General features: G+C 41.3%; 2 protein-coding genes across 14 annotated transcripts in view; both read left to right on the top strand.

Moving 5' to 3' along the window:
* Positions 1-11,962, top strand: part of prdm16 (PR domain containing 16) — a 235,503-nt gene extending 223,541 nt beyond the window's left edge. For 4 of the 13 annotated variants that reach the window (XM_054756993.1, XM_054756127.1, XM_054756904.1 and 1 more), the window contains 7 exons: positions 742-917; positions 1,037-1,114; positions 2,396-2,565; positions 3,249-3,420; positions 7,324-7,581; positions 7,993-8,173; positions 9,111-11,961. In XM_054756993.1, coding sequence (XP_054612968.1) covers positions 742-917; positions 1,037-1,114; positions 2,396-2,565; positions 3,249-3,420; positions 7,324-7,581; positions 7,993-8,173; positions 9,111-9,245 — 1,170 coding nt within the window. In that variant the 3' untranslated portion in view covers positions 9,246-11,961. Of the gene's footprint in view, positions 1-741; positions 918-1,036; positions 1,115-2,395; positions 2,566-3,248; positions 3,421-7,323; positions 7,582-7,992; positions 8,174-9,110 lie in introns of all 13 variants that reach the window. The other 9 variants (XM_054756461.1, XM_054756281.1, XM_054757087.1 and 6 more) reach the window with 6 other exon arrangements.
* A 946-nt stretch (positions 11,963-12,908) lies between these two features.
* On the top strand, positions 12,909-23,832 carry tprg1l (tumor protein p63 regulated 1-like). The gene is made up of 6 exons (XM_054793120.1): positions 12,909-13,266; positions 13,383-13,474; positions 13,897-13,947; positions 14,019-14,144; positions 20,862-21,015; positions 23,096-23,832. Exons 1-6 carry the CDS (start codon positions 13,039-13,041, stop codon positions 23,288-23,290), a joined length of 846 nt encoding a protein of 281 aa, XP_054649095.1. The 5' UTR covers positions 12,909-13,038; the 3' UTR covers positions 23,291-23,832.
* The last annotated feature ends 1,281 nt before the right edge of the window (positions 23,833-25,113 follow it).

Raw genomic sequence — 25,113 nt, 5'->3', positions numbered from 1 at the left:
TTTGGGTGAAAATCACCACCCATAGCACTGTCACCAGCAAGCTTCTTTACTACTATTATAAGGTACAACGCCAACATTTTGATAGCCAAATTCATCCTGATGTCCTTAGGACGTTTTCTCTGGACACTTGGTCAAACCTTCTTAGTCATCTTATTGTCTCAGCCTCCAAGTGACTCAAACACAATGCCACCTCTAATTCGGTTTTATGACAAAACCGCCTCCCTCAACCCCGCTACCCCCAATCCCAACACACACCCCCATCCCACGCCCCCAGCCCCCACCCTCTGCTTGTTCTCAGACTGCGACTAAACACATTGAGACGGAGTGTCTGTCCCTGTGTCTCTCCCATCCCGTATTTGCTAAAATAGGAAGGATGTAAGCTGTTTTTGGCAAATAAACTCCTGCCTGCACAATTACCTGCCCCCCCCCCCCCCCCCCCCCCCACACACACACACACACACACACACACACACTCCCCACCTCTCCCCTTTTTATGGAACTCTTTAATGTCTCATTTAGGCAATTTGCTGGCCTCATAAGAGAAGTGGGAATGTGGAGAACAAGAGGAGCAAATGGTGGTTTTGGGCTGGTGTACTGTACATACAGTACAGCTCAATGGTGCAAGAGTTAAGGCAGCAATACTAACTAGGCCTGCCTCGAGTATATGGCTTAATTCACTTTTAGGTAATGGTATGCAGTATATGCATCCCTAAATATATCCCCCCCTCCACCATATCCCAGCAGATGTCTGCCATGGAGAACATGACAGAAAAACTGGAGAGCTTTGGTGCTCTAAAACTGGATGTGCCGCCCACCTCACTGCAACATTCGGCTCACCCTCTTTTCAACTTCCGCTCGCCCCCACCTTCGCTCTCGGACGCCATCCTCCGTAAGGGCAAGGAGCGCTACGCCTGCAGGTCGGTGGTGCCCCACCATATTATCACATGTTAAATTTTGTGTGTGTGTGTTGCAGGAATGGTAATGTAAATATTTTTGTCTGTGTTCCTCTTTCCCCTTTGCCCATTCTTCCATGAAGGTACTGTGGGAAAATCTTCCCCCGCTCGGCAAACCTCACCAGACATTTGCGAACGCACACAGGCGAACAACCATACAGGTATTTGTAGTTCATTTTTATTTATTTTGATCAGGTATTGCGGTGTGTCTGGTGTATGGCTTCAATTTCGAGCAATAAATAGCAACAAATAAACAGAAATAAATAGAATTTCCCCAACAGAAATAAATGCATCCATCCATCCATGTTTTTATACCTTGATCTCATTAGGATCACAGGTGGGCTGGAGCCTATCCCTGCTGACTTTGGGTGAGAGGCGTGGCACATCCTGGACTGGTCACCAGTCAATCTCAGGGCACATATAGACAAACCATTCACCTTCACATTCACACCTACGGACAATTTTCTTTTTTACCATTTATTTTGCTAATTATGTATATTTTAATTTCATTTCTGTTTTGCAACAGCCTGGCAATATTTCATCATGGAAATTTACTTGAAATTGATGCCATATTTGTTGTATATGTTTACTTTTGTCTAAATGAAAAAATGTAATTAAAAAATTGTCAACCGAGAAAAACAACCACCTTCCGGTCTTTCGCCAACACTCGGAAAAACTTCTAAAAAAAATCATCCCCATTAGCAGTGTCATACATCAACAGTGACCTATCCCCCCACTTGGTCCCGCGAGTCCATTTCTGGTCGGATTTCCGTGACGAGGAACGTAGTTCCGCTTAGTTGCTGGGTAATTTAAGCAAAGAGTTTGGCTTCTCAAAACAATATGCGTTCAAAAGAGTAACACATTTGCATTATTAAAATGCCTCCTCGAAAAAAATCACACCTCACAAATCGCTAATCGTTATATTTGTCTCCCGCTGTATCCCTGTGCACTGTCGCGTCTCTATTCTTGCATATGTGATGAAGACGCTCGCATCTTCTTCCGTGACGGAGCGCCGCGGCCATCTTGTTTACGTTTGTGTTCCACAACGGAATAAGATGCGAGCGTCTTCATCACATACACAAGAATGGACAGCCGACAGCGGGCAGGGATACGGCGGGAGACAAATATAACGCAGAGCGTTTTGTGAGGTTTGTTTTTTCGCCGATGCAAGTGTATTGTATTGTGCGCTACATACATTTGCTGTGCGATGAGAACGCTGGAGCAGTGAGCGATTGTGCAGGTGTGTAGCTTAGAGGAAACATTGCCCTTGATCCCAAACAGGACGTTGGTAGAAAATGAATGAATAGATGTATTTTTGTTCCTCATTTATGGTATTTTCCTTCTTCTCTCTGCCTGTCTTTACCTGACATTTATTCTTTTCTGCAAAGGCGCTGGCGCATGTAAGATTGACATGTAACATTCTTCTGCGTGTGTCCTGGCAGGTGTAAGTACTGTGATCGCTCATTCAGCATCTCGTCCAACCTGCAACGCCACGTTCGCAACATCCACAACAAGGAGAAGCCCTTCAAGTGTCACCTGTGCAACCGCTGCTTCGGCCAGCAAACCAACCTGGACCGCCATCTCAAGAAGCACGAGCATGAGAACATTCCTGGTATGACTCTCTCCAAATAGAGACTCCATTGGAGTTATTTAACTAAGCCTTGTTAATAGACTGACTAATGAATGGTACACATTACCCATTTGGAAAATATTAAATCTTGCCCTTAATAAATGTTTAGTGAAGTGCAGCAAACAAACATAAATGCAAAAAGTGGGAAAGCCACTAAATTCAAGAGTTCGCACTTACTTTTCCTCCCGCGTTGCCAAGAAAAGCCTTTTTATGCCCCGTACGGAAGTCATCCGCTGGCCACTATGATGATGTTTTGTTGTGAATTGAAAGCGTTCATTCAAGAGATCTGTTTGGTTAACATTTAAAAATGAGAGACCCTCAAGACATGTGTCATTTTATTCTCCTCATTAAAATCCTGTAAATTGCTGTGACATCAGCATTTATTTTTTCAAAAGAAGAAAAGATGTTATTATTACAGTTCATATGTACTACACAGAAATTCTGCATAGCTCCATGTTTGAACAGCAATGTTAAATAACACATATTGAAATTTTGCAAGATGAGACTATTGCTTTTAATGCCCTTGATAATATTTGACATTTTGCTGACTTTGTTATATTTCATATTTCTAGTAAATATTAAACTGTGTGTGTGTGCGTGCGTGCGTGTGCGTGTGTGTGTGTTAATGTGTGCGGATGTGTATGTCTGCACACTTTCCCCATCAGTGAGCCAACAGTCTGGGATGATTTCCAACTTAGGAACCACCATCTCCTCGCCAAACTCCGAGCCAGACAATCATGCACTTTTAGATGAGAAAGAGGACTCGTACTTCTCAGAAATACGTAACTTCATTTCCAACAGTGAGATGAACCAGCCCTCCAGCTCTACGGATAAGAGGTAAAAACAGTGTCCAAGAGTGCATTGCAAATTGTGTGAACTTGCAGAAAAGCTGTTTGCATACTGACATATACTAATTAAAAGCTGTGTCTAATATTTTTGTGCTCATACAGCTAAATAAGTAAATCAGAATATTAGGAACACATCTCTGTGATATAGTGCGGCTTTACACCACTACAAACTGCAACCACAAGAATACGCATTTTGTACAGTTAGTTTCTCACTGACAGTTTCAATTAAAATATTTTTGTAAAGTAAGATTTTTTTCATGCAGACCTTGCATTGGATCTAAATGTATCTAAAGCTAAATGTGCAATTGTACCTAATGAAATGGCCACTCTATATATATTTCAAAAAGACGCGACAGGCCATGCAGTCTTGAGGTTATTTTTATTATTATTGCGCTCTGCACAATGTGAGCGTGAATGGTTCTTTGCCTATATGTGCCCTGCGATTAAGTGCCGACCAGTCCCAGGGTGTGCACCGCCTCCCGTCTGAAGTCAGCTGGGGTAGGCTCCAGCATACCCCCCTAGTAGGATAAACGGCATAGAAAATGGATGGATGCATTGATGCACGCACGCTGCATACATGTTAGGTGCTTGGTTTATAGTGCCCTCTAGTGGGTTAAATTTTCATGTTACGTCTTCTCCTGCTATAATGTCATGTGGTGAAATAACGCTTCAGCCCTAAATGACATGTAGAGAGGTTGGACGTGGGAATTCATAAGGGAAAAAGTGACAAGACCTCCCTCCAAAAGATGACATTTTATTTTAGATTTATTATTTAAAATTACAATATACAGTATAATGTATATTATGTATAATGTATTTATATACTGTATACAGAGTTCTGTGTTTTACCTCCACAGTTGTCATCGTCAAAGCAAAAAATAAAAAATAAAAAAAAAGATAAACAATTTAGCTGTTTGGCCCACACTGTATAATTGTCCAAGTAGTTTTTAAATTCAAAAGAGTGACACAGCACTATCATAAATGTACTGTAGCTTATATAGAGAGTATGCTGCACTTCATATGCTTCACTGACCTTGCAAACAAGCATCCTCACCCTTTTTGTAAGAAGTCAGAGTCATCTTTCCCAAGTGTGGATGTCAGGGATGCTGAGGCAACACTGTCAAGTTAGGATATGAATGGATATTTGCATCCCTGCGGTGCAAATAATAGCGAGCCAGTCTATAGGTTGACTTCTGTGATTTGAGAACTCAGAGCTGGTCCCTCGTCTGGGACTGGGATACAATGTCTGCCAATTGGGACCCTAAGAGGGGACTCAGATTGATGCATTTATCTAGGAGATACGCTGATGATGGAGGCCGACCCCCTCCCATCCATCCGCTGTACCCATACCCCCCGCCTGCTAACCCAAACAGCGAACTGACGTGTTTAGACTAGATGACAAAGCCCAGGCCCCCCCCCCCATGTCAGAGCTATATGCTTCTTTCCCTGGACGCAGGCATGGGCTTTTTCCCACCTAAGCAGCCTGGCAATTTGATTATCGTGATATTTAATCTAGATTGAAAGAGGAGTCCTCTACCCATGTTTACCCACCCAGAGTGTATGACCTATTCCTATCCCTATGTATGCCTCCCTCGAGGTAATCCTGTCTCATTTGATAAATGTCCACCGTGTGGCCCAAAAAAGGGGAAGGGGTAACTTTGCTGTCCCACAGGAAATGATATCATCAGCCATGTCATGTGGTCTGGGGGTGATGGAGGGGGCAGGGATGGTTTTGGCTGGAGACTGTACAGATGGCAGGATATAATACGCATCTTCTTTTATTCACATCATTGACTGTATGTCCCACCATTGCACACTATCGGGCATCTCCTGCTGTTTTTTTTTCTGAGGAAACATCCAATTAATCATGCGGGGGGGTGTTTGAAAAGTGCCCCCAGGCCGACTGTCAACACTCGTGTTGTTTGTGTGGTCTCAGGAGTAGTGGTGCTTGGACTGTCAAAACAATATCTATGCTTTCTTTCTCTTTAGTCATCATTAGTCATATGAAGGCATTGGTAACACTAACATATACTGTATTGAATGCAAGACGTACTAAATACATACTTTGGTAACACTTTACAGTGATGGTACTTACAGTTTATAGATTGTAGGTTGATAATGAAGTTATAAACTCATCTAAATAGGACGTTATTAATGTTATTCAGTTTTTGCAAGTCCCCCAAAAAAGTTTATCAATGAGACAAACTCTGTTCGCACCATACCTTGAACACAATTTATAACACGCGATCATAAAGCAGTATCAATGTCATAAAGTCAAAATTCCCTCAAAAATTCAAGAATAGAATTGAGGACTGTAACCCTGATTAGTGCTGCATCATAGCTGATCATATCAGTCCCCAGATACCGCGCAAAGAGGCCCACTAGTGGCTGTGAGCAGGATACTTATGACACCATTGCCTTTTCTGTTCATAAACTAACCAACCCCACTTAAAAAAAACATCTTTTGTGTTAAAACTGCGATCCCGTGGTCACTATGAGCCCCTGCTACTTACAACTTACATAAGAAGGCCTTTTTGTAACATATAATAAATATCACAATTGAATAATGAGCTTCTAGCATTTATAAGTGGACATTTTCAATTCAATTCCAGGGAAGCTATACACAGAATGCTGTCTGCAGCCTGAAATCTGAGTAAAAGTACAGTTCTCAAGTTGAACAGACATGCCTTGACATACATGGCATAAAGTCTGGCACAAATAGTGGGCTGTTCGTCAAGCTGATGTACACCTGTTCAAGGAAAGTATACAAGTGCTGTTTGCAAGTCAGAAACCTTCATCATACATTGATTGTCGGTAACAATTCTGCAGTGTAATGATCTGAGCTCGATATAAAGTTGTCCGGTACAGTTCTCCTCCATCAAGTAGTCTGTCCATTCACTGCCATACTATCACCTGGCATTATATAAGGTGCAGCTAAATGTGGGCTCAATATTAGGCATGTAACATGTCACTCTTGCCACTTAATATCTTATTAAATTAAGCAGATTATCAAAGTTTGATATATTAACTAACAAATTAATAACCAGTTTTCCCCAACCTTCACATGAGTACTAAAGTGGTACTAAATGTCTACCGTATTTTCTGGACTATATGTTGCTCGGGAGGATAAGTCGCATTGGTTAAAAAAAAAAAAACGTCATGAAGGGGGAAAAAAAACAAGTATAAATCGCACTTTAAGTCGAATTTACCAGTATTTATGATCGAGCTATTATCAGAGCAAGCTTTTTTTAGGAGTGTCATGGTACCCTTCCTAACAGCATTAAATACACAAGAGAAGAAGGCGAAGCCAACAAGGAGACAAACTAAAGCTAAAGAAGCTGAAATAAGTCACATTTTTTTTAAAGCTAGACCATCTCCAAGCTAGGCATAAAGTCCTAATTAAACAACACTGTTTCTCTAAAATATGACATTTCTCTATCCACACAGGTATCATATAACGATAGTGTTACTTACAGACTCATCGTCTCCAAGGCAGAAGCTTATTAGACGGTATTCCTTAACAAAAAGCGTCGGGTATGCGCTGTCATTCAATAATTCAACTCAATGAATTATTGAGGCCACTAGGTGTCGCCAAAAACACCCACCACCCTCACTTCAACTTAATGGTGAATTATATGTACTGTATATTAATATGTAAATCGCACCTGACTTTAAGTCGCAGGCTAAGCCAAACTATGAATAAAAGTGTTGTTTACTTAAATTACTGATAAACATCATTTGCATAAAAATATAAAAAAATATATTTAAAAAATATTTAAAAAAAAATATGTTTTCCCTGTACTAAAAAGTAAAGTTGGAGTAGTAAAGTCAAAGCTTTAGTAGCGAAACACCTGGCTACATATATAACCTGCCTGACCTTTGTCCCCTGCAGATCTGACCTGGCCGATGCAGAGGAGCACCACACAGGTGGCCGCAGTTTGTCCAACCCCAAGCTGGCCCTTCAGGGTCTGGAGGAGGAGGAAGAGGAAGTGGAGGGTGACGACGAAGAGGAAGAGGAAGGCAGCCTGACAGAAAAGTCTCACGACGAGGCGCCTGAATCCCCGTCTCCCGTTACAACACGCGTGTATGAAGAAGAGGAGGACGAGGAAGAGGCTGCTCCATTATCGATGAGCTATGAACACTCTCGCAGGTACACAGTTGTTTTCTATCATAGATGTAAATCAGTACATACTAATACAAATACTAATCAATAATACACACTGAGGGGGTCCAAAATACTTTGTATTGTGTTGCCATGGTGATATTGTCTTGGGCGCTAGATAGACTTTAAAATGAAATAAAGCGTCCACCTTAAAATGTGTACGGCATGAGAATGTCTTTGTACCCTCTTATTGAATAGCTACTTCTGCTCTTGTCTGTAGTTGTCTCCTACACGTGTGCAGCTATTATTAACCATCCCTTTTCTCTTCCCTTCATACATCTAACCATTCTTTCTGTCTCAATGGCATGTGTTTCCATTTCCATTCCAATTGTCTGTCTATTTACTGGCCCCGTCTGTCCATCCACACTTGTGCCATCCACCTACCATCACCTCTTCCAGGTGTTTAGAGGAGGAGGGCCCCCTCCTGGACCTTGACGGTCTTTCCAGCTTTCCCAAAGGCCTGGATGGCTTGCGTAAAGCAGCCGCTGATGAGCAACATTTTGACGTTAAAGACATATTTAACACTTCGCTAGAGTCGGACACCTTGAAAGAGACCTTGTACAGACAGGCTAAGACGCAGGTATGTGACTGGTTTGGAATCAAGATAATATAGTGGAACATCTGGAACCACTTTGTCACAGCATTTTTACAGGCTCAAAATGTTGCAAAGATAAAAATGTACAGGCAATATTTTAAGTAACATTTTAACACTCTTACTAAAAACTAATAACCAAACCTAAAACCAAGGAAACTTGTTCCCATTTTTAAGTTAGACTGCTTGGGAAGCAAGTGTCCTCCCCTTAAGACTTTTCAATTTATGACATTCCTGTCATATAAGTGTCAAAATAATAAATATAACTGCTTTATAATATAATAAATATGATATTATTATTAACGATATACTTATAATAATATCATTAAAGCAGGAAAACATGTTTGGGAGATACAGTAAGTGTCCCCACATTATTGTGCACAAGTGTAAACATATGAAAACATATTTTGTTATTATTATTGACTTATTGTCAACTTTGAGCCGTATCGTACGTACTGAGCACCCTGGACAGAGACACGCTTTCCTACTTTGCAATAAGTTCCATTTCCTGTTTTATGGTTACCATCACAATTTTCCTCTTTGCCGTCGCTAGTGTCCTTCCACGGTAGCATCACATATAAAAGTTTGGATTTTTGTGTGACTTGAAAGGCATATTTCTGTAAAAAAAAAAAACAACAAAAAAAAACGGTTGCGAATTGAAATTGTGCAACTTCAGAGGTTCCACTGTAAGTCATTAACCTTGTGAACACAACTTGCACGCCCCCCCAACTAATTTTCTCCTGATTAACAGATCAGACAGAAGTGCATGCATGTTAGCTTTGTGCCTTACTCTTCCATCAATCCACCTGTTAACAGTGTTTAATGATGTTGTACAGACCGATATTGATCATTAAGACCTAAAAACATTGCAATATAGTCACAATGGCACACCGAGTAACAAAAATAACACATATGTCTCTGGCAGGCTTATGCAATGATGCTGTCTCTCTCGGACAACAACCCTTTGCACGCGCCCTCCCAGAACTCTCTGGACGCTTGGCTGGGCATAGGAGGCGGACCGTCTGAGACGAGCAGCTTTCACCCGCTCAACCACATCTAGAAAAGAAAGAACAAGAGGAGGTTGGCGTAGGCGTAGAAACCATAGGTTGCATAGAGTTGGACACAAGTAGTGAGACAACTTCAAGAACGGAGATTTCAGCGTTGCACACATTCAACATGTGCACGTGTGTGTGTATGTGTATGTGTGTGTGTGTGTCTCTGTGTGTGTTCGAGAGAGAATTTTGTGTGTTTGTGTGTGTGTGAGAGAGAGAGGGGAGAGAGGGACTCAAAAAGAAAGCACTGCTAAAGCTCCTGTTGATGTGAAGGACATACACGATGAATGCTTCTCAGATCCTCCCCAAGTCCAAAAAGCCCAACAAGTCTCACTTGGGCACCATAGAGAGTCATGTGACACTCTCCAGACACTTAAATAACACGTCACTAAAGGTCCTGTGTGTGTTGTGTGTGTGAGTATGAGAAGCCAAGAAGAAGAAAACGCACTGCAGCATTAGGACTGCATGTCCACAGGGGGGTGCTGTTTCACACCAAGTGACACTAAGGGGGACACTTTTGGTTCCTCCCCCTCCCAGCACTTGTGACTGCAGAATCAGCGACACAAAATGTTAAAGAGGAAATGAATTCACACTGACTGATTTTAGTGATTGTTTCCCAGTCTGATCATCCAAAATCTCACACAAAAACAATGAGGATCCCCTGCTTCTTCATCTCATGTCATTTTTAAAAACACAAATCATTTCCTTTGCATAGATACCACAGTATTGTTTCATTGTAGGCACCACCATGCTTAATTATTAATATAATTCTTTTAGAGACGGACCAAAATTGTATGATAATGTTGTATGATGTACTAGATGTTCATATAGCGAGGGTGATGTGCCAAATAACCCATAGAAAATGTTTTTTGTTCTCTGACAATCATTTCATTTCCATTTTGCTCCAATATATTTGATTTCACAAGTGTGCGTGTATGTATTTATTTTATTCTTTTTGGGGGTCTTGTTCAGTCATTCTATGAGAGAGCGAAGAAAAGAGCTCTTCTTTTTGAAGGAAGAAACATCAGACAGAGCGAGATGGAGATTCAGAATCTCCACGTTTGGTGTGCCATCATGGAAAGAATTCATTAAATGTGTTGTTTTTATTTATAGTGGAAGAAGGTTATAGTTTTAAATCCTCTTTGGCACTGCAGTGGTTAGTTTTTTTTCTGTCCCATTTCACCCATGTAAGTATTATCTGTTGTGGGGGTGGGGGTCAGCCTTGAGGCCACCATTAATGTCAAAATGTGGCATGACACGACCACAGTCTTAGCATCTTAGCATAACTAACTGTAAACAAGCTGTCCAGACCCATTCATCCACCATTTACTGCTTCAACAGGCATTCAACCTCAACTGGTTGGTCTTTCATACATCCAAATTGTAACCATGACTACCATGGATGCTCCCATGACATCAAACTCATTCCATGTAGTCTACAAAGTAACTGAAGGGGCAAAAGTTATATAGACTGTAGATCAATGTAGATCGACTTTAAGGAAGGAGGTTGTCGTTCCTCCTGCATACTGAGATGTTTCACAACAAGGGCCTGATGCTGTATTTTGAAGCTAGCACTTAAATGAAACCACATGGGTCCAAGCCATACATTGCTCAGGCTTAGGTCTCGTTTCAAGACGGAAGGAACACTGTATACTTTTCTTGGGCTACACGAAGGACTGCTGCATCATCTCATTTTTCTAAAGACAAAAATCTTTCTTTTTTTTCATTTACTTTATGAAATGTAAAGACGTGGGTTGCCTGGATGTTGTGATTCCCGTCATGGACTACTGTACTACGGATGCGCTGTGTAAAGGCATTGAAGCATTCCATTATTCCCACTTCAGAAAGTATTCTGGCAGATGGTCATGGAGATATGTTGTCAATATGGTTGCTGTTTCCCCCTTTCCCCTCACTGTTACAGGAGGAAGAAAATATAGACATTGTTTCTTATTAACTGTATAGTCTTTTAAAGATGGCAAAACAATGGTGCATTTGTCCCGAAGGAAGAAAACACACAACAACAAAAAAAAATAATGGAAAAATATGGGTTTTAATGGATGGTGCTTGTTTGTTTGGCTCTAAGTTGTATATTGCCTCTGTTATGTTTATTGAAACAGACAAAAAAAAAAAAGATAATGTGCATGACGTGTTTAGCAGTCATAATTATGTCCATTTGTGAATTGTGTATCAAATCAAAAAATGAGGAGGGGAAAAAAGACAAAAAAGAAGAAATCCGTAGATGCACTTATTGTAAATGTGGTTAGGTTTAGTAGACTTCGAGTTCTTGACTGCCTTACACGTGTTTGTTTGGGCAGGATGAGGAGAGAAAAAAAGACTTGTGGGAGAAGATGTAATGAAAAACAAATAAAGGATTGTAGAATAATGCTGAACAATTCTGAAAATTGCAGTTCTTTTGATGCTTGTGATTATTGAAAATGTACTTTAGAGAAATTTCATTGAAAAGATATGACTCTGATGTTAATTCTGTAGAATAGCAATGTATACCAAATGTAATCTTTCCAATCCTATGAAGAATTTATACATGAAATTGATATGCAATAAAACCTGTGTGCTTTTTAAAAGGAACGGCCACCACTCAATTATTATTATTATTTCTTTCAGCTATAGTAGAAGAGGAAATACAATACAGTGTCACTTCACGTCAAATCTTGGACCATTTAGTTTTAATAATTGAAACAACATTAAAATGAATACATAGAACACACATGGACACACACACATCACATACTGTAAATATATATGTGTGTATGTGTGTGTATCTATCTATCTATTGATACTTAGAGTGTGCGCCAGGCAGTACAAGAATGCATTGTGTGCGTTGTGCTGATGTCTCCCAAGCAGCAGTGTGCCAAAGAAAAGGAAAGCCATCACCATCGAAGTGAAAATTAACATCATAAAGACCTTACAGAGTGGAGACACGCCCACCAATATTGGCCACTCTTTTGGTCCCAATGCCTCAACTGTACCGTCATTATGGATAAAGATTAAAGTATTGGAGACTCTGGTTAATTAGATAGTTCATTTGAGCATTTACGGTATGTTAAAGCTTCAATAGATAGATATATGGGTTCTTTAGTTATTATTACATAAAGCCTCTATGATTACACAATTATAACTTTATTGACAATATCAGCTTTGTATTGAGTGTTAATACCCCTTATGAATTTCTCCTCACTATTGCATTGCAGCCTGATGTTAAATATATCCCAATACATTTATTTCCCGTCACTGTATGACACAAACATTTTGTCGTTCAATAACCCATCCATCCATTTTCTATGCTGCTTATCCTTTCTTCTAATGAAATTTTTACAAATGTATGCAAGGCTGTTTTACATAGAATTTACATAGACAATGGCCAAAGCAGTAACAAAAACACAGAAACAAAACACTGCGTGCAGCGCAGCAGACCAATAAGAAATACACAAGTTGTTTATATCATGATAATCGTTATATATAACTATTGTACTGTATTTGTATGCTTAAGTTGATTTACAAAACAGGTAATAAATAAATGAAAAAAATAAAAAATAATCACATTTGATTATTCTTCTATTATTGTGTGAGCATGTACGGTAAAGGATTGTATGCACATGCGTGGTTATACAAGTGACGGTATTGGGGTACTGTCGCTTTAAGACGTAACTCAAAGGAGGAAGTGAAGCAAAGCACTTCCACCATCAAAACATTATTGGTGCGCAATGGGCGAATGTGCGTCCAGGAAATAACATTTTCTTGTGTCGTCCTTTTGAGGAGCTCCTCTTAACAGCACACACACACTATGCTTCAGCTGAACGACACGGTGGAGCCCGAGAGTCCGGGAGCTGCGGTTCTCCACCCGGCGGAGTCCGAGGATGGGGTGGAGGTCGCCTTCACGCCACTGGAGGCCGGGCGGGGTCTGGGGCAAGTAGATTCTGCAACCTGCTGTCGGCCGTTGCAGACACTGACGCCTTTTCACGTACACAACCCCACCATGCAAGCCAAAGTCAAGGACTATTTTGTGTTCAGGGTAAGAACAACATTGTCTGTTTATCTACTCTAGCAGTGTCCTTATATTTATTAAGATGGGTGGTAAACAAAGAGTGCAGGTATTGATTATGCTGACGTGGGCCATGTTGATCTCAGCCAGGTACCATCGAGCAGGCGGTCAGCGACATCCGGACTGTGGCCCTTCCCTCTGAGGATGGAGAGGTGCTCAGTGTCTGGCTTCTGGCTCAGTAAGTCTGCTTTGTGTTATACTGTAAATACAGAATGCCATATGAACATGTGTACTTTTACCATACGCTACATGCAAGAAATGTTAAATATTGTTGGGAGGAAAGTCTCCTCACATTAAGTTTTCATGTATTTCACTTTTTAACATTATTTGCTGCGCTACAAGTGTAAAAATAAGTCAACTGCTTTTTAATACAAGCTAAAAACAATACAAATGCTTGGGAGGCAAGTGTCTTCACATTTGACTTAAGACATTTTCCTTTCTTAATATTGTTTTGATAAAAGGCACTGCTGAATTGCCCTTAAGCAAGGCATTATGTGCAGCCCACTTAGTGCATGCTCACACAATGCTTTTTGCCTATTTGCTAGCCCCATTGGGTGCGTTGTTGTTGTAAGCAGCTTAACCTGCCAATCATGCTTGCAGAATAGACCACTGGAATAACGAGAAGGAAAGACTAGTCCTAATTACAGACCGGTAAGTCTGATGTTGTAGATGTTATGTTGATGAGCTGTGGTCACTCTTAAATGCACAGTTTTGATTTCCAGGTCCTTGCTGGTGTGCAAGTATGACTTCATTAACCTGCTGTGTCAGCAGGTCATCAGAATCTCGCTCAACGCCGTCGATACCATCTCGGTGGGAGAGTTTGAGTTCCCGCCCAAATCCCTGAACAAGTATGCAGCCTACATTTTAATAAGAGGGTCAGTCTCCTGGAAGGGGTACCGAAAGCGTGACATTATTTTCGAATTAATTTGCATATTAAAAGTAAAGTAAAGTATCACTTTTATATCACTGTACAGTCATACTTCGCTACATCGCCGTTCGAACATCACTCCCTCACAGCATGTTTTTTCAGAAATTCATTAATTAATAAATATATATAAATAAATATAGAATTTTTTTACAGCCGCACGGTGACTTAAGATATAATGAATACAGCGTCAGGGTGTTTGGTCTCGTGTTTATCAATGATGTCATGCTGGAGGCCTAGTGCGTTAGCAGTGTTAGCTCGTGGTGGGATGTAAACAGCAGTTAAATACACAGCGCTAAACTCACGAGGTAAATAAAAAGGTCTGCATTTCACCATCAGCAGCTCAATGTCCTGCGAGCAGTTCTTTTCCATCACTGTAACCTCAGGACTGTCCTCTCCAAATATAACCAGCATGTGAGCTTTCCCACAAGGGAAAATAACATCCTGGACCAAGTCTACAGCAACATGAAAGGTGCTTTGAAGGCTGTTCCAAGACCCCACTTTGGAAAGGCCGACCACATCTCTATATTCCTTTATCCAACATACAGACAACTTCTCAAAAAAGCTCCCCCTGTAAGTACAGCAGTTAAAGTGTGGAATGAAGAAACTGATCAAGTACTTCAGGACTGCTTTGGCTGCACAAACTGGGATGTGTTTAGAACTGCAGCGGGGAGGGAAGATTGTACTGTTGATTTGGATGAATACGCGTCTGCTGTTACTGGCTACATTAGCACATGCATAGAGACTGTTACCACCACCAAGTATTACAGGAAATACCCTAACCAAAAACAGTGGATGAACTGTGATGTAAGGGCTAAGCTACGTGCTCGTTCGACTGCATTTGTCATGGGCACCGCTGATGACTACAAAAAGGCCAGATATGACCTGAGGAGGTCCATACGAGAGGCCAAAAGACAGTACAGACAGAAGCTGGAGGGCTACTATTCCACCTCAGACCCTCGGCGCATGTGGGCGGGGCTCCAGCACATCACAGACTATCGACAGTGGAGTAGCGTAGCCATGTCCAGCCATACCACACTTCCTGATGAGCTGAATGAGTTCTATGCCCGCTTTGACACCCAAACTCCTGATGAGCAGAGAGGGTGGCTGAACCTGGGGAGCACACAGGACGCACCTCTCATGGTGACATCAGCTGATGTGCGCAGGGTTCTGAACAAAACAAACCCACGAAAAGCAGCAGGGCCAGACAACATCTCAGGACGTGCACTTTGGGTTTGCTCATCAGAGCTAGCTGATGTGCTTGCTGACATATTTAACCTGTCGCTTGCACAAGCATCTGTACCGACCTGCTTTAAGTCCACCACCATAGTCCCCGTACCCAAGAAGAGCAACGTGACCTGCTTGAATGACTATCGCACTATAGCACTCACTCCTATTGTTATGAAGTGCTTTGAAAGAATAGTCATGACCCACATCGAAAAGAGCATCCCGGCGGCAACTGTGGACCCTCTACAGTTTGCATATCGCCAGAACCGGTCCACGGATGATGCAGTCAACACTGCCATCCACACAGCCCTTTCTCACCTACAGGGCCAGGACACATATGTCAAAATGCTATTTATAGACTATAGCTCTGCTTTTAACAGTCAGCCCCCACAAACTCACAAATAAGCTCCTCACACTTGGCCTGTCTCCCTCCCTCTGTAACTGGGTGTTTAACTTTCTCACAGGCAGGCCCCAGTCAGTCAGAGTCCACAATCGCACATCCAGCTCAAGAATTGTGAGCACTGGGACCCCACAGGGGTGTGTGCTGAGTCCGCTCCTCTACACGCTCTTCACCTACGATTGCGTGGCCTCCCAGAACAACACCAGCATCATTAAATTTGCGGATGACACTACAGTCATCGGACTGATCACTGGTGGTGTTGAAACATCATACAGAAGAGAGGTGGCGGACCTCATAGCTTGGTGTCATGATAACAATCTCCTTCTCAATACAGATAAGACTAAAGAGATGATCATCAACCCAAGAACAAGGGAAAAGGAGCCACATAGACCCCTGTTTATTGATGAGACTGAGGTGGAGAGGGTAAAAACCTTCAAGTTCCTTGGCACACACATCAGCGAGGACCTCACCTGGTCTCACAACACCCAACAAATTATGAAGAAGTCACAAAGGAGACTGTACTTCCTGAGGAGACTGAGGAAATTTGGCATGTCCACCACAATCCTGAGTTGCTTCTACAGATGCATTGTCGAAAGTGTCCTTACCGCCTCCATCACTGTTTGGTACGGTAACTGTACAACACGTGATAGGAAGGCACTCCAGCGGGTGATCAAGACCTCACAGAACATTGTTGGGGCAGCCCTCCCCTCACTGCAAGACATTTATAAATCTAGAGTCCTACGCAGAACACACAACCTCATCAAGGACAGCACACATCCACAACACTCATTATTCACACTCCTACCGTCAGGCAGACGCTACAGGAGTTTGAAGTCCAGGACCACAAGGCTGGCAAACAGCTTTTACCCACAGGCCATCAGGCTTCTTAACGTAGCACTCACACACGCCACACGCAACACAAGCACACACTCATAGCACTTTATTTATTTATTTGTATTATTTATTTGTATTAATGTCTCTTCTGTTTTTGTTGCTTAATTTATAGGTATATATGTTTATGTGTTTATGTTTCTTCTGTTCTTATTCTTTCTTGTGTTTTCTTTCTTTTCTTTCTTTTCTTGGGAGAATGAACAGAATAAGATTTTCATTGCATGGTATAACTGCTGTTTTACCATGCACATGACAATAAAACTCTCTTGAATCTTGAATAGTGGTTAGTGTGTTGGCCACACAGTCAGGAGATCGGGAAGACCAGGGTTTAAATCTCCGTTGGGCATCTCTGTGTGGAGTTTGTCTATATTTGCACCCTGGGTGTACCCTGCCTCTTGCCCGAAGTCAGCTGGGATAGGCTGCAGCATACCCGCGACTGTAGTGAGGATAAGCGGCATAGAAAGTAGATGGATGGATGGATAAATACAGTATATAATTGCGTATAATGTTTTGTTGTTGATAATGGCTCATTATTAGTCAAAAAATATGCATATTTAAGCAAATGGTATATAATTTTTGCCCAATTTAAGTATTTTCAAGTATAAAAATGGCCAAATGAAGTAAAATACAAAATACAGTATAAGCCATTAAGACCACCAACTTGTGAATGTAGTATTCTACATTGGTCACTAGTAACTGTTTAGTAAGACCACCACTGAAGCACCAGATGTCATTTCTAACATGTTTATTTCTAACATATTTCTAAATGATTTCACCTCAACACTTAAAATGTGCGTCGCCTTTTTGCCATGTCTCCAAAAAGTGCATACGGTAACTACATTCTCGACATTCTCATGTCAACTTGTTTTTTTATAGGTACAATACTTGGCGTGGAAAACGGCGTACGCAACTTTCTGCCCCGTTTGGTGTATAGGCAAGGTTTATAAGCAAGGCCCCTGGACATTACGGCATATTTCTTATTTTGAATCAGTGTCACTTTGGTTATTGTCTTAATTTTGAGGAAAAAACAGAGAAATAACACTCTGAAGTTCATACTGTGTGTCAAGGCATAGGTCAGCTCATTTGCATATAGTCTTCCGTGATTCAGTTTTAGGGGTTATTCTGCGAAGTGAGTTTAGTGGGTTAGCAAGCTGTGTTGAGTGTAAAGCCGGGCTTGCCTATTCCGCGAAGGTAGCTCTCTTTTAAAGCGGCTGTATCACCATGGTAACTTAGGCTAAACTTTTTCACACAGGGCCATGTAGGTTTTCAGTTGTGCTATCATTGACTAATATTTAAAATATGTTTGATGATCTGAAACATTTAAGTGTAAAAAATAAGAAATCAGGAAGGGGACAAACTTTTTCACACCACTGTATATGTTTATGTCACAACAGGCCTTGTGTGAGTACTCAGCCCGTTAGTCTTCTTATGTTACAATATTTGCTGGAGGAATAAGAGCTCTGAGGCATAAATCAACTCGAAAAAAACCCTTCTTTATTGTAACAAGGAACAAATTTAAAAGTTCGCCACAACACATCAACATCTAGTGGTCATAAAGCATTTGAAAACAATATTGACTTTATTTCAAAGATTAAAAAAAAGACAGTTCCAGTCCCCGTTTATTTATTTTTTTAAATAAATAAGTGTTGTGCAATATTGAGTGTTTGTAAATGAAGACTACTAGGGTAGGGTTAATTTGGCATTTACACGCTCAGCATTATTCTGCCAGCGGTCCTCTATTGGCGGCGACAGTGTTGCTTTTAGCAGTCATTATCTTTTGGGAACTCCTCATAACGCTCCATAATAATTACTTGCTGGTCTTGTGTAAAATACAATGGCTGGGATTGCTTCACTTTTCAGTGGAAGTAGAATAATATGATGTCAAACGTCCCTTTTTATGTGAACATGCGCTTAGCACAAAGCCGAAAACTGGACTTGACAAAATAAGTTGATCAATCACCATCGTGGAATCAATTAAGTCTGATTGTGGATTTTAGGTTCTGTTGATTTCCATTTTGAGCACAAAGCCTGGGTTGGTTGAGCCACGTTTGCAGAATACCCCCTTTGTTACATTGTGTGCAGGCTACGCTGGTTACGGTTGTGACATGTACATGTTTTGTCTGAGTTTGGTCAAAGTACATGTTTTGGATGCAGCAAAATGTGTTTGGTACACAATGAGGTGTTATCCTTGGGGAATCAAAGAAGCTAAAACATAAGTTCCACCGTTTTGTGTTATTTATTTCGTCTTTGTGACACACTTGCATGTCACAAAATGGCAAATGGGCTGAAACTGACACTAGATTGTGTTTTATACACAACAGACCGAGATAAAATATTCAACTTTGTTTCCAGTGCTCCAGTGTGTTTGCAGTATATTTTATTTGGTTGTGCAAATCACTGTAGTCTGTGCATCATGCCCCTCAAAGTGACTGCACCCTCTCTGGTACCCCTTTCAGGAGACCCATGACTTTTGTATGTCCTTCAGCTTTTGCATACATTGTCAAAGAGTTGCTGAAACTGTAATTCACACCATCACCACTGGGTCTGTCACGATAATCGATAATTAATGATAAAAAAAATCACAAAGTCGATCATTTTGTCGGCCTCGATAAATTGACATGTGCATCTATGCGTATTTGTTTTCCTCGTCTCTCTTCACCACACAGGCTGGATGACAAGAGGGTTCACTCTGCCTGTGTCTTTGCGCATTGGTTCTATAGTGGAATGAACAGAGTGTGAACCCTCCTGTCAGCCATTCAGCCTCTTTGTTCAAGTACGTTGAGGCGGCACTACTAGTGAATGGATACAGAGTTTTAGCAGCAAGTTAGCAAGCAAACGCACAAAAGCGTTGGTTTCTAAGCCGAATGCCACAGCCCCAATGTGGAGGTGCAACAGAGCCTTCGTCCTGACCGTCAACGCTTACTGAGGCGGTTTGTCAACAAAGTAAATATAAACGAAACAGCGCAAAATGGTGTGCGCTCACAGACAGTGTCGCTCGCTACATTGCAAAAGAAATGCGACCTTTCAATAGGGTTGAAACTCCAACATTTTGGGAAATGTTTGACAGACAGTATGAATTGGCTGGGAGAGTACAACATGTCACAAAGAGCAATTCCTAACTGTATAACCGAATAAAAGAAGACATGTTGAAGGACATCACAAACATTGCAGTTTATCAGTTTAATAATACACTACATAACTGCTTGTGTGTGTGTAGTTTTTATTGCAGTGTGCAGGGTCTTTTTTTAGTTGTTTTTGGTTATGATTGTGATTTTTATTTATGTGCAATTTTTGCTAAAAGGAGTCCATTTTTGTCTTTTCTTGTTTAATTGATTTTAATTCATATAAAAAGCTATTGACATTCCAATTACAACGTTAAATACTCTTGACAAATTAAAGTTTATTGCTTTTGATATGATGTACTCTCATTAGTATGTCAATATAATTAATGAAAAATGATCTCAGAAAATGTTGTCAATATTATCGACAATCATTCGTAGGACAATTATCGTTCAGCAAAATTTGTTATCGTGACAGGCCTAATCACCACTAGGTAGCACAAGTCTACTTTGCCCCCTCGTATACCAGAATGAATGACAAAAATCAAAAGCCATCTGATGGGATACATTTGTCATTGGTGACAACAACATTATCGCAGCCTGTAATAACGCAATTTTAGCTGCTCGGCTTCAAACATTTGTTATTGTAATTATAAGTGGTTGTAAGTCAAATTAAAGGGCAATACCGTACTGACCAGAAATCAAGATGTCCCTTATTATAGTATATCAAGACCCATTTGTGGAAAAAATGTTTTGCAAAGACAAAATTAATCTTTATTTTAAAGTCTTGTTTTCATTATCAGTGAAATAACTGGAGGAGTGCAATTAAAAAGGCTATGTGTCATCACTCTATCTCTCCAGATCACTTGTGTGTATGACAGGTAGAAAAGCCCACTTGGTGAGAAGTCCTTTGGCATCACCTGGTTGTATAAATCTGTAGACCCTGGCCTTTTTTCCCTGTGTGTGGTTTAATTTGATAATTGTGCAATACCAAACAAGGACACAAACACTATATTTTCATTGTTGTTGTGTGTGCTGCAGTCAATTTGGTATACTCTTGCAGGCGAGAGGGCGTTGGTGTTCGAGTCCAGTGGGATAAGCGTCCTCGGGCCTCTTTCTTAAACCGCTGGAACCCGTGGTCCACAGATATGCCCTACGCCACCTTCACAGAGCACACCATGGCCCGCGCTGACGAGAAGGTAGCCTCCCTCTGCCAGGTAATCTGATCCAATTCCGATATCAGCACAGATCGTACATGCTTTTGTTACTTATTTAGTAGTGTGGAATGTTAGAAAAAGCTGGATCAAGTGATATTATTCAAACAGATAATAATAGTCAGCAGCAGTAGGTATGAGAAAACAGCCCCATTTACTTCTTGATGTATCTGGTGTATAGTTTTAGCAAGAACAAGCTTAATTTAGCGAGGCTTTAAACCCGACATCGCTTTTTTTCTGTTCCAGCCCATTACTTTTTGATGTCCCGTGGGAGTTTCTCACGCTTTGCAAATGTGCTAAATAGCAATAGGTGTCAGGAAGCCGTGGTGTTGTGAAAAAACTTCTTCAAATGCACAATGCAGGCCTATATAATGAGATACTGTTTTTATGGCTGATATCAGTCCGATATCCAATACCATTACACTGGACACCCCTAATTTGAAGGTAAAACAGATCTTTATGAGGGGGTTCTTGAAAGGAAGGCTCACTTGTTCACAATGTTGAATATTGTTGGACAGTGGCTACGGGGGTATTCTGCGAAGCGAGTTAAATGGGTCAGCGAGCTGTGTTTAGTGGAAAGACGGGCTTGCCTGTTCAGTGAAGGTAGCTCGATTACAGCAGCTGTATCACTACGGTAACTTAAGCTAAACAACCTGGTCCTGACCAGGTTATATGTCCAGAATCTGAGTTTAAAATCGGCTATGAGAGCGTCACTGTTTCACTGCGTAACTCATTCGGACATGGTGTCAACATTTATTGAGAACCCGGTGGACATGGGAACAAGAGTAATTCGGGTAGTACTGCGACGGGAGGGGCTATAGCCAGGGAATAGGATTCAATGATTAAATTCTCTGTTAGAGATATAGATTTTCAGCCGAGAGAACGCACTAAATTTGCTTACTTTTTGAGCCGAGCATCAGGATTAAAATGCAATATGAAATATTAATAATCAGGCTTGTCACAAAGAAAATGTTGACACAAAGCCACAAAACACGTCAACAGTGCCACCTAGTGGTCTCCATTAGGTAGAGCATTCTATTGCCATAAAATTTTAAAAAGACATATTTCAAAGATGAAAAAAAGACAGTTGTTGCGACTTTTTTTTTTAATGGATAAGTGTTAATATGTCATAGTTGTGCAATGGTGAGTGTTGATAAATGAAAAGACTAGTAGGGTATAGTTATTGTAATAATCAGTGTTAACTTGCACATTTACACGCTCAGCATTATTCTGCCAGCGATGCGCCCTCGCTCTTTCGGCAGCGACAGTGTTGCTTTTAGCAGTCATAATCTTTTGAGAACTCCTCAGAACACTCCATAATAATTACATGCTCATCTAGTCTAAAATACAGTGGCTGGGATCCCTTTGCTTTTGAGCGGAGGTAGAATATGACGTAAAACGCCCCCTTTTATGTGAACGCGCAACTGAACACAAAGCCGAGAACCGGACTTGACAAAGTAAGTTGATAACTACCGTTGCAGTACCATTTAGTTCTGTTTGGGGAATTTAGCTTTTATTGAGCTGCATCTTGAGCACAAAGCGTGGGTTGGTTGAGCAACTTTCGCTGGATACCCCCAATGACAGAGACATTCTAGTACATTCTATTCACGTAATTTTCTTGCACGGTCAACATTGTTTTTCGTTTTCCAAAATGTGTGCGAACCTTGTGCTTTTATGTCTTAAAAGCGAGGACTCCAAGTTTAAAACATTTTTGCGTCTATTGATCTGTTTTTTTCACCCCTGAAAGACAAAGAATGGTGACCAGTGGTACAGTCGTTCATTTATGGCCAGAAGGCCAGTCGTTACAATCTAGCTGGAAACAATGAGCCGATTGATGCCATCATGATAAAATTAATCTCTTAACAGAAAACCTCTTGTTTGCGTAACTCAGATGACTTTGTTTGAAACACTTTTTTTCTTCCCAAGCTACTTTTTTGTTGGAAACAGTACAAGTTCTAAATTCTGATGGTATTTGGTCATTAATCTCCTAGATTTTCCTCACAGCAATAGTAATGTTTGTCCATCCCCCCCGTCTCCTCACTACTTATCCATTAATTTATAATGTTGTCATTCTTTGATACAGTTGGACAGCTTTCGGACCCAACTGGTACAGGCCGTAAAGAGAGCACACAAGGAGCATCCCATACCCGGTCGGGCCAATGGAGTCCTGATTCTGGAGAGACCCCTGCTCATAGAGACTTATCTGGGCATCATGTCCTTCATCAACAATGAGGCTAAGTTGGGCTACTCCATGACCCGTGGAAAGATTGGTTTCTAGAGACATTATCTCCAAGCGAAACACCAGCCTTGGGGTTTCTGTGTTGTGTGTGCAGTGCAAAGACAGTCAAAGTGAGACTCCACAAGTTGTTGTAGCAGACAAGTGGTCAAGCAGCTGAAGACTTGCATGGACGTTTTTTTTTTTGTTGTTTTTTCTTAAAGTCCCTTTCCTTCATGAGCTGCCATACTTGCATGGGCCCCTCGAGTGTATGGTCATGTGACTTAAGTTGGTAAAGAAAACCAAAACAGCGTATGCCTTTTTATTCCACTCTGTATACCCTGTCTGAAACTGGCTGTCTTGAGGTCTTATGCTACTTCTTTGACCCTTAACTTTAAATGAATATTTGCTTCGAGTGATGACGACATTCATGGCCTATGATGATATGTTATGTTCAATGAATTTTAACGATCATGCGGCCACACTTTTATGTCACATGGTATAGAGGAATAACATTGCTAATAGGGGGATTTGCACTACCATGTGCAATGAACTACAATAATAGAATATTCCTTACAGTGGAAACAATAAATGATCTTATTTGACCTCTCTTCTCTTTATAGTTTCTGTGTTTACATTTGCCAACAATATTTCCAGAGGGACCAAATTCTCAGTTTACCTTTGCAAAGGGTTTTGCTTGTTTTTATGATGGGTAGCGATGTTTCCAAATCTGATGCACATTTGGAAGCAACTGAAAACTCTAAAAGCTTTAACATGGTCATCATCTCATAAGATCAAAGGTTGTACTTTATTTAATTAAATTCATTTCAATCATTTTCTATGCCACTTAATCCTCATTAGGGTTGCAGGGGTATGCTGGAGCCTATCCCAGCTGACTTTGGGCGAGAGGCGGGGTACACCCTGGACTGGTCCCCAGCCAATCACAGGGTACATACACTGTACACTCACATTCACCTATGGACAAGTTGCCAATTGATCTAATGCAGTGCTTCTCAAACAGTGGGGCAGGGGGGAGGGGGGTTTCGTCAGAGGCAGGGAAGACTTTCAATATTAGTGCAGACCTGCCAACATGACTGGTTGTACTCAGCATGCCATTTGATGCTTGTATGCTTCACAGCTCTCCATTTTGTAGCATTTTGCTGTTTTCAGTTTTGAGTTCAGTCTGTGCAGTAGAAATAAATAAATAGATATGAGTTTCTCAATAGTATTTCAAATCAGGGGGTGGGCAAAACATTTTGACCCCCAGTGGGAGCATGACAGAAAATAACAATGGACTGTGGGAAGAAGCCACAGTATGCGGAGAAAACCCAAGCACACACAGAAAGAACTCCACAAACTCCACACAGAGATTTCCAATGGAGATTCTAACTCAGATCTTCCACATCTCCTGATTGTGTGGCCTAAATGCTAACCACTTGGCCTTCCGGCTCAGCTCTCTCTTCACCATGACGGTCCGCTACAGCGACCGCATTACTGCAGACGCTGCCTCGATCCGCCTATCGACCTCACGCTTCAACCTTCCCTCACTCATGAATAAGACCCGAAGATACTTAAACTCCACCTGTGGCAGGACCTCATTCCCAACCCTCATCCCACTCTTTTCCGACTGACAACCATTCCTGTACTCCCGGAGCACCCCCTATAGGTCACCGTGAGGGACACGGTCGAATGCTTTTTTCAAGTCCACAAAGCACATGTAGACCAGTTGGGCAAACTCCCGTGTACACTCCAGTATCCTCACAAGAGTGTAGAGCTGGTCCAGTGTTTCCCGACCGGGACAAAAACCACATTGCACCTCCTGTAGCTGAGGTTCAACTAACGGCCGTACCCTTCTCTCCAGCACCCCGGAATAAACTTTCCCAGGG

The sequence above is a fragment of the Dunckerocampus dactyliophorus genome, chromosome 1, assembly GCF_027744805.1.
Source record: "Dunckerocampus dactyliophorus isolate RoL2022-P2 chromosome 1, RoL_Ddac_1.1, whole genome shotgun sequence".
NCBI lineage: Eukaryota > Metazoa > Chordata > Actinopteri > Syngnathiformes > Syngnathidae > Dunckerocampus > Dunckerocampus dactyliophorus.
The sequence above is the reverse complement of the archived record's forward strand: the minus strand, read 5'-3'. Positions and strand labels throughout refer to the sequence as shown.

Excerpts from the sequence above, each read along its gene's own strand:
- tprg1l (XM_054793120.1), top strand. The coding sequence starts at position 13,039 with ATGCTTCAGCTGAACGACACGGTGGAGCCCGAGAGTCCGGGAGCTGCG. Across the intron at positions 13,267-13,382 it reads AGGACTATTTTGTGTTCAGG|CCAGGTACCATCGAGCAGGC; the intron begins GTAAGAACAACA and ends TGTTGATCTCAG. Across the intron at positions 21,016-23,095 it reads AGGTAGCCTCCCTCTGCCAG|TTGGACAGCTTTCGGACCCA; the intron begins GTAATCTGATCC and ends TCTTTGATACAG.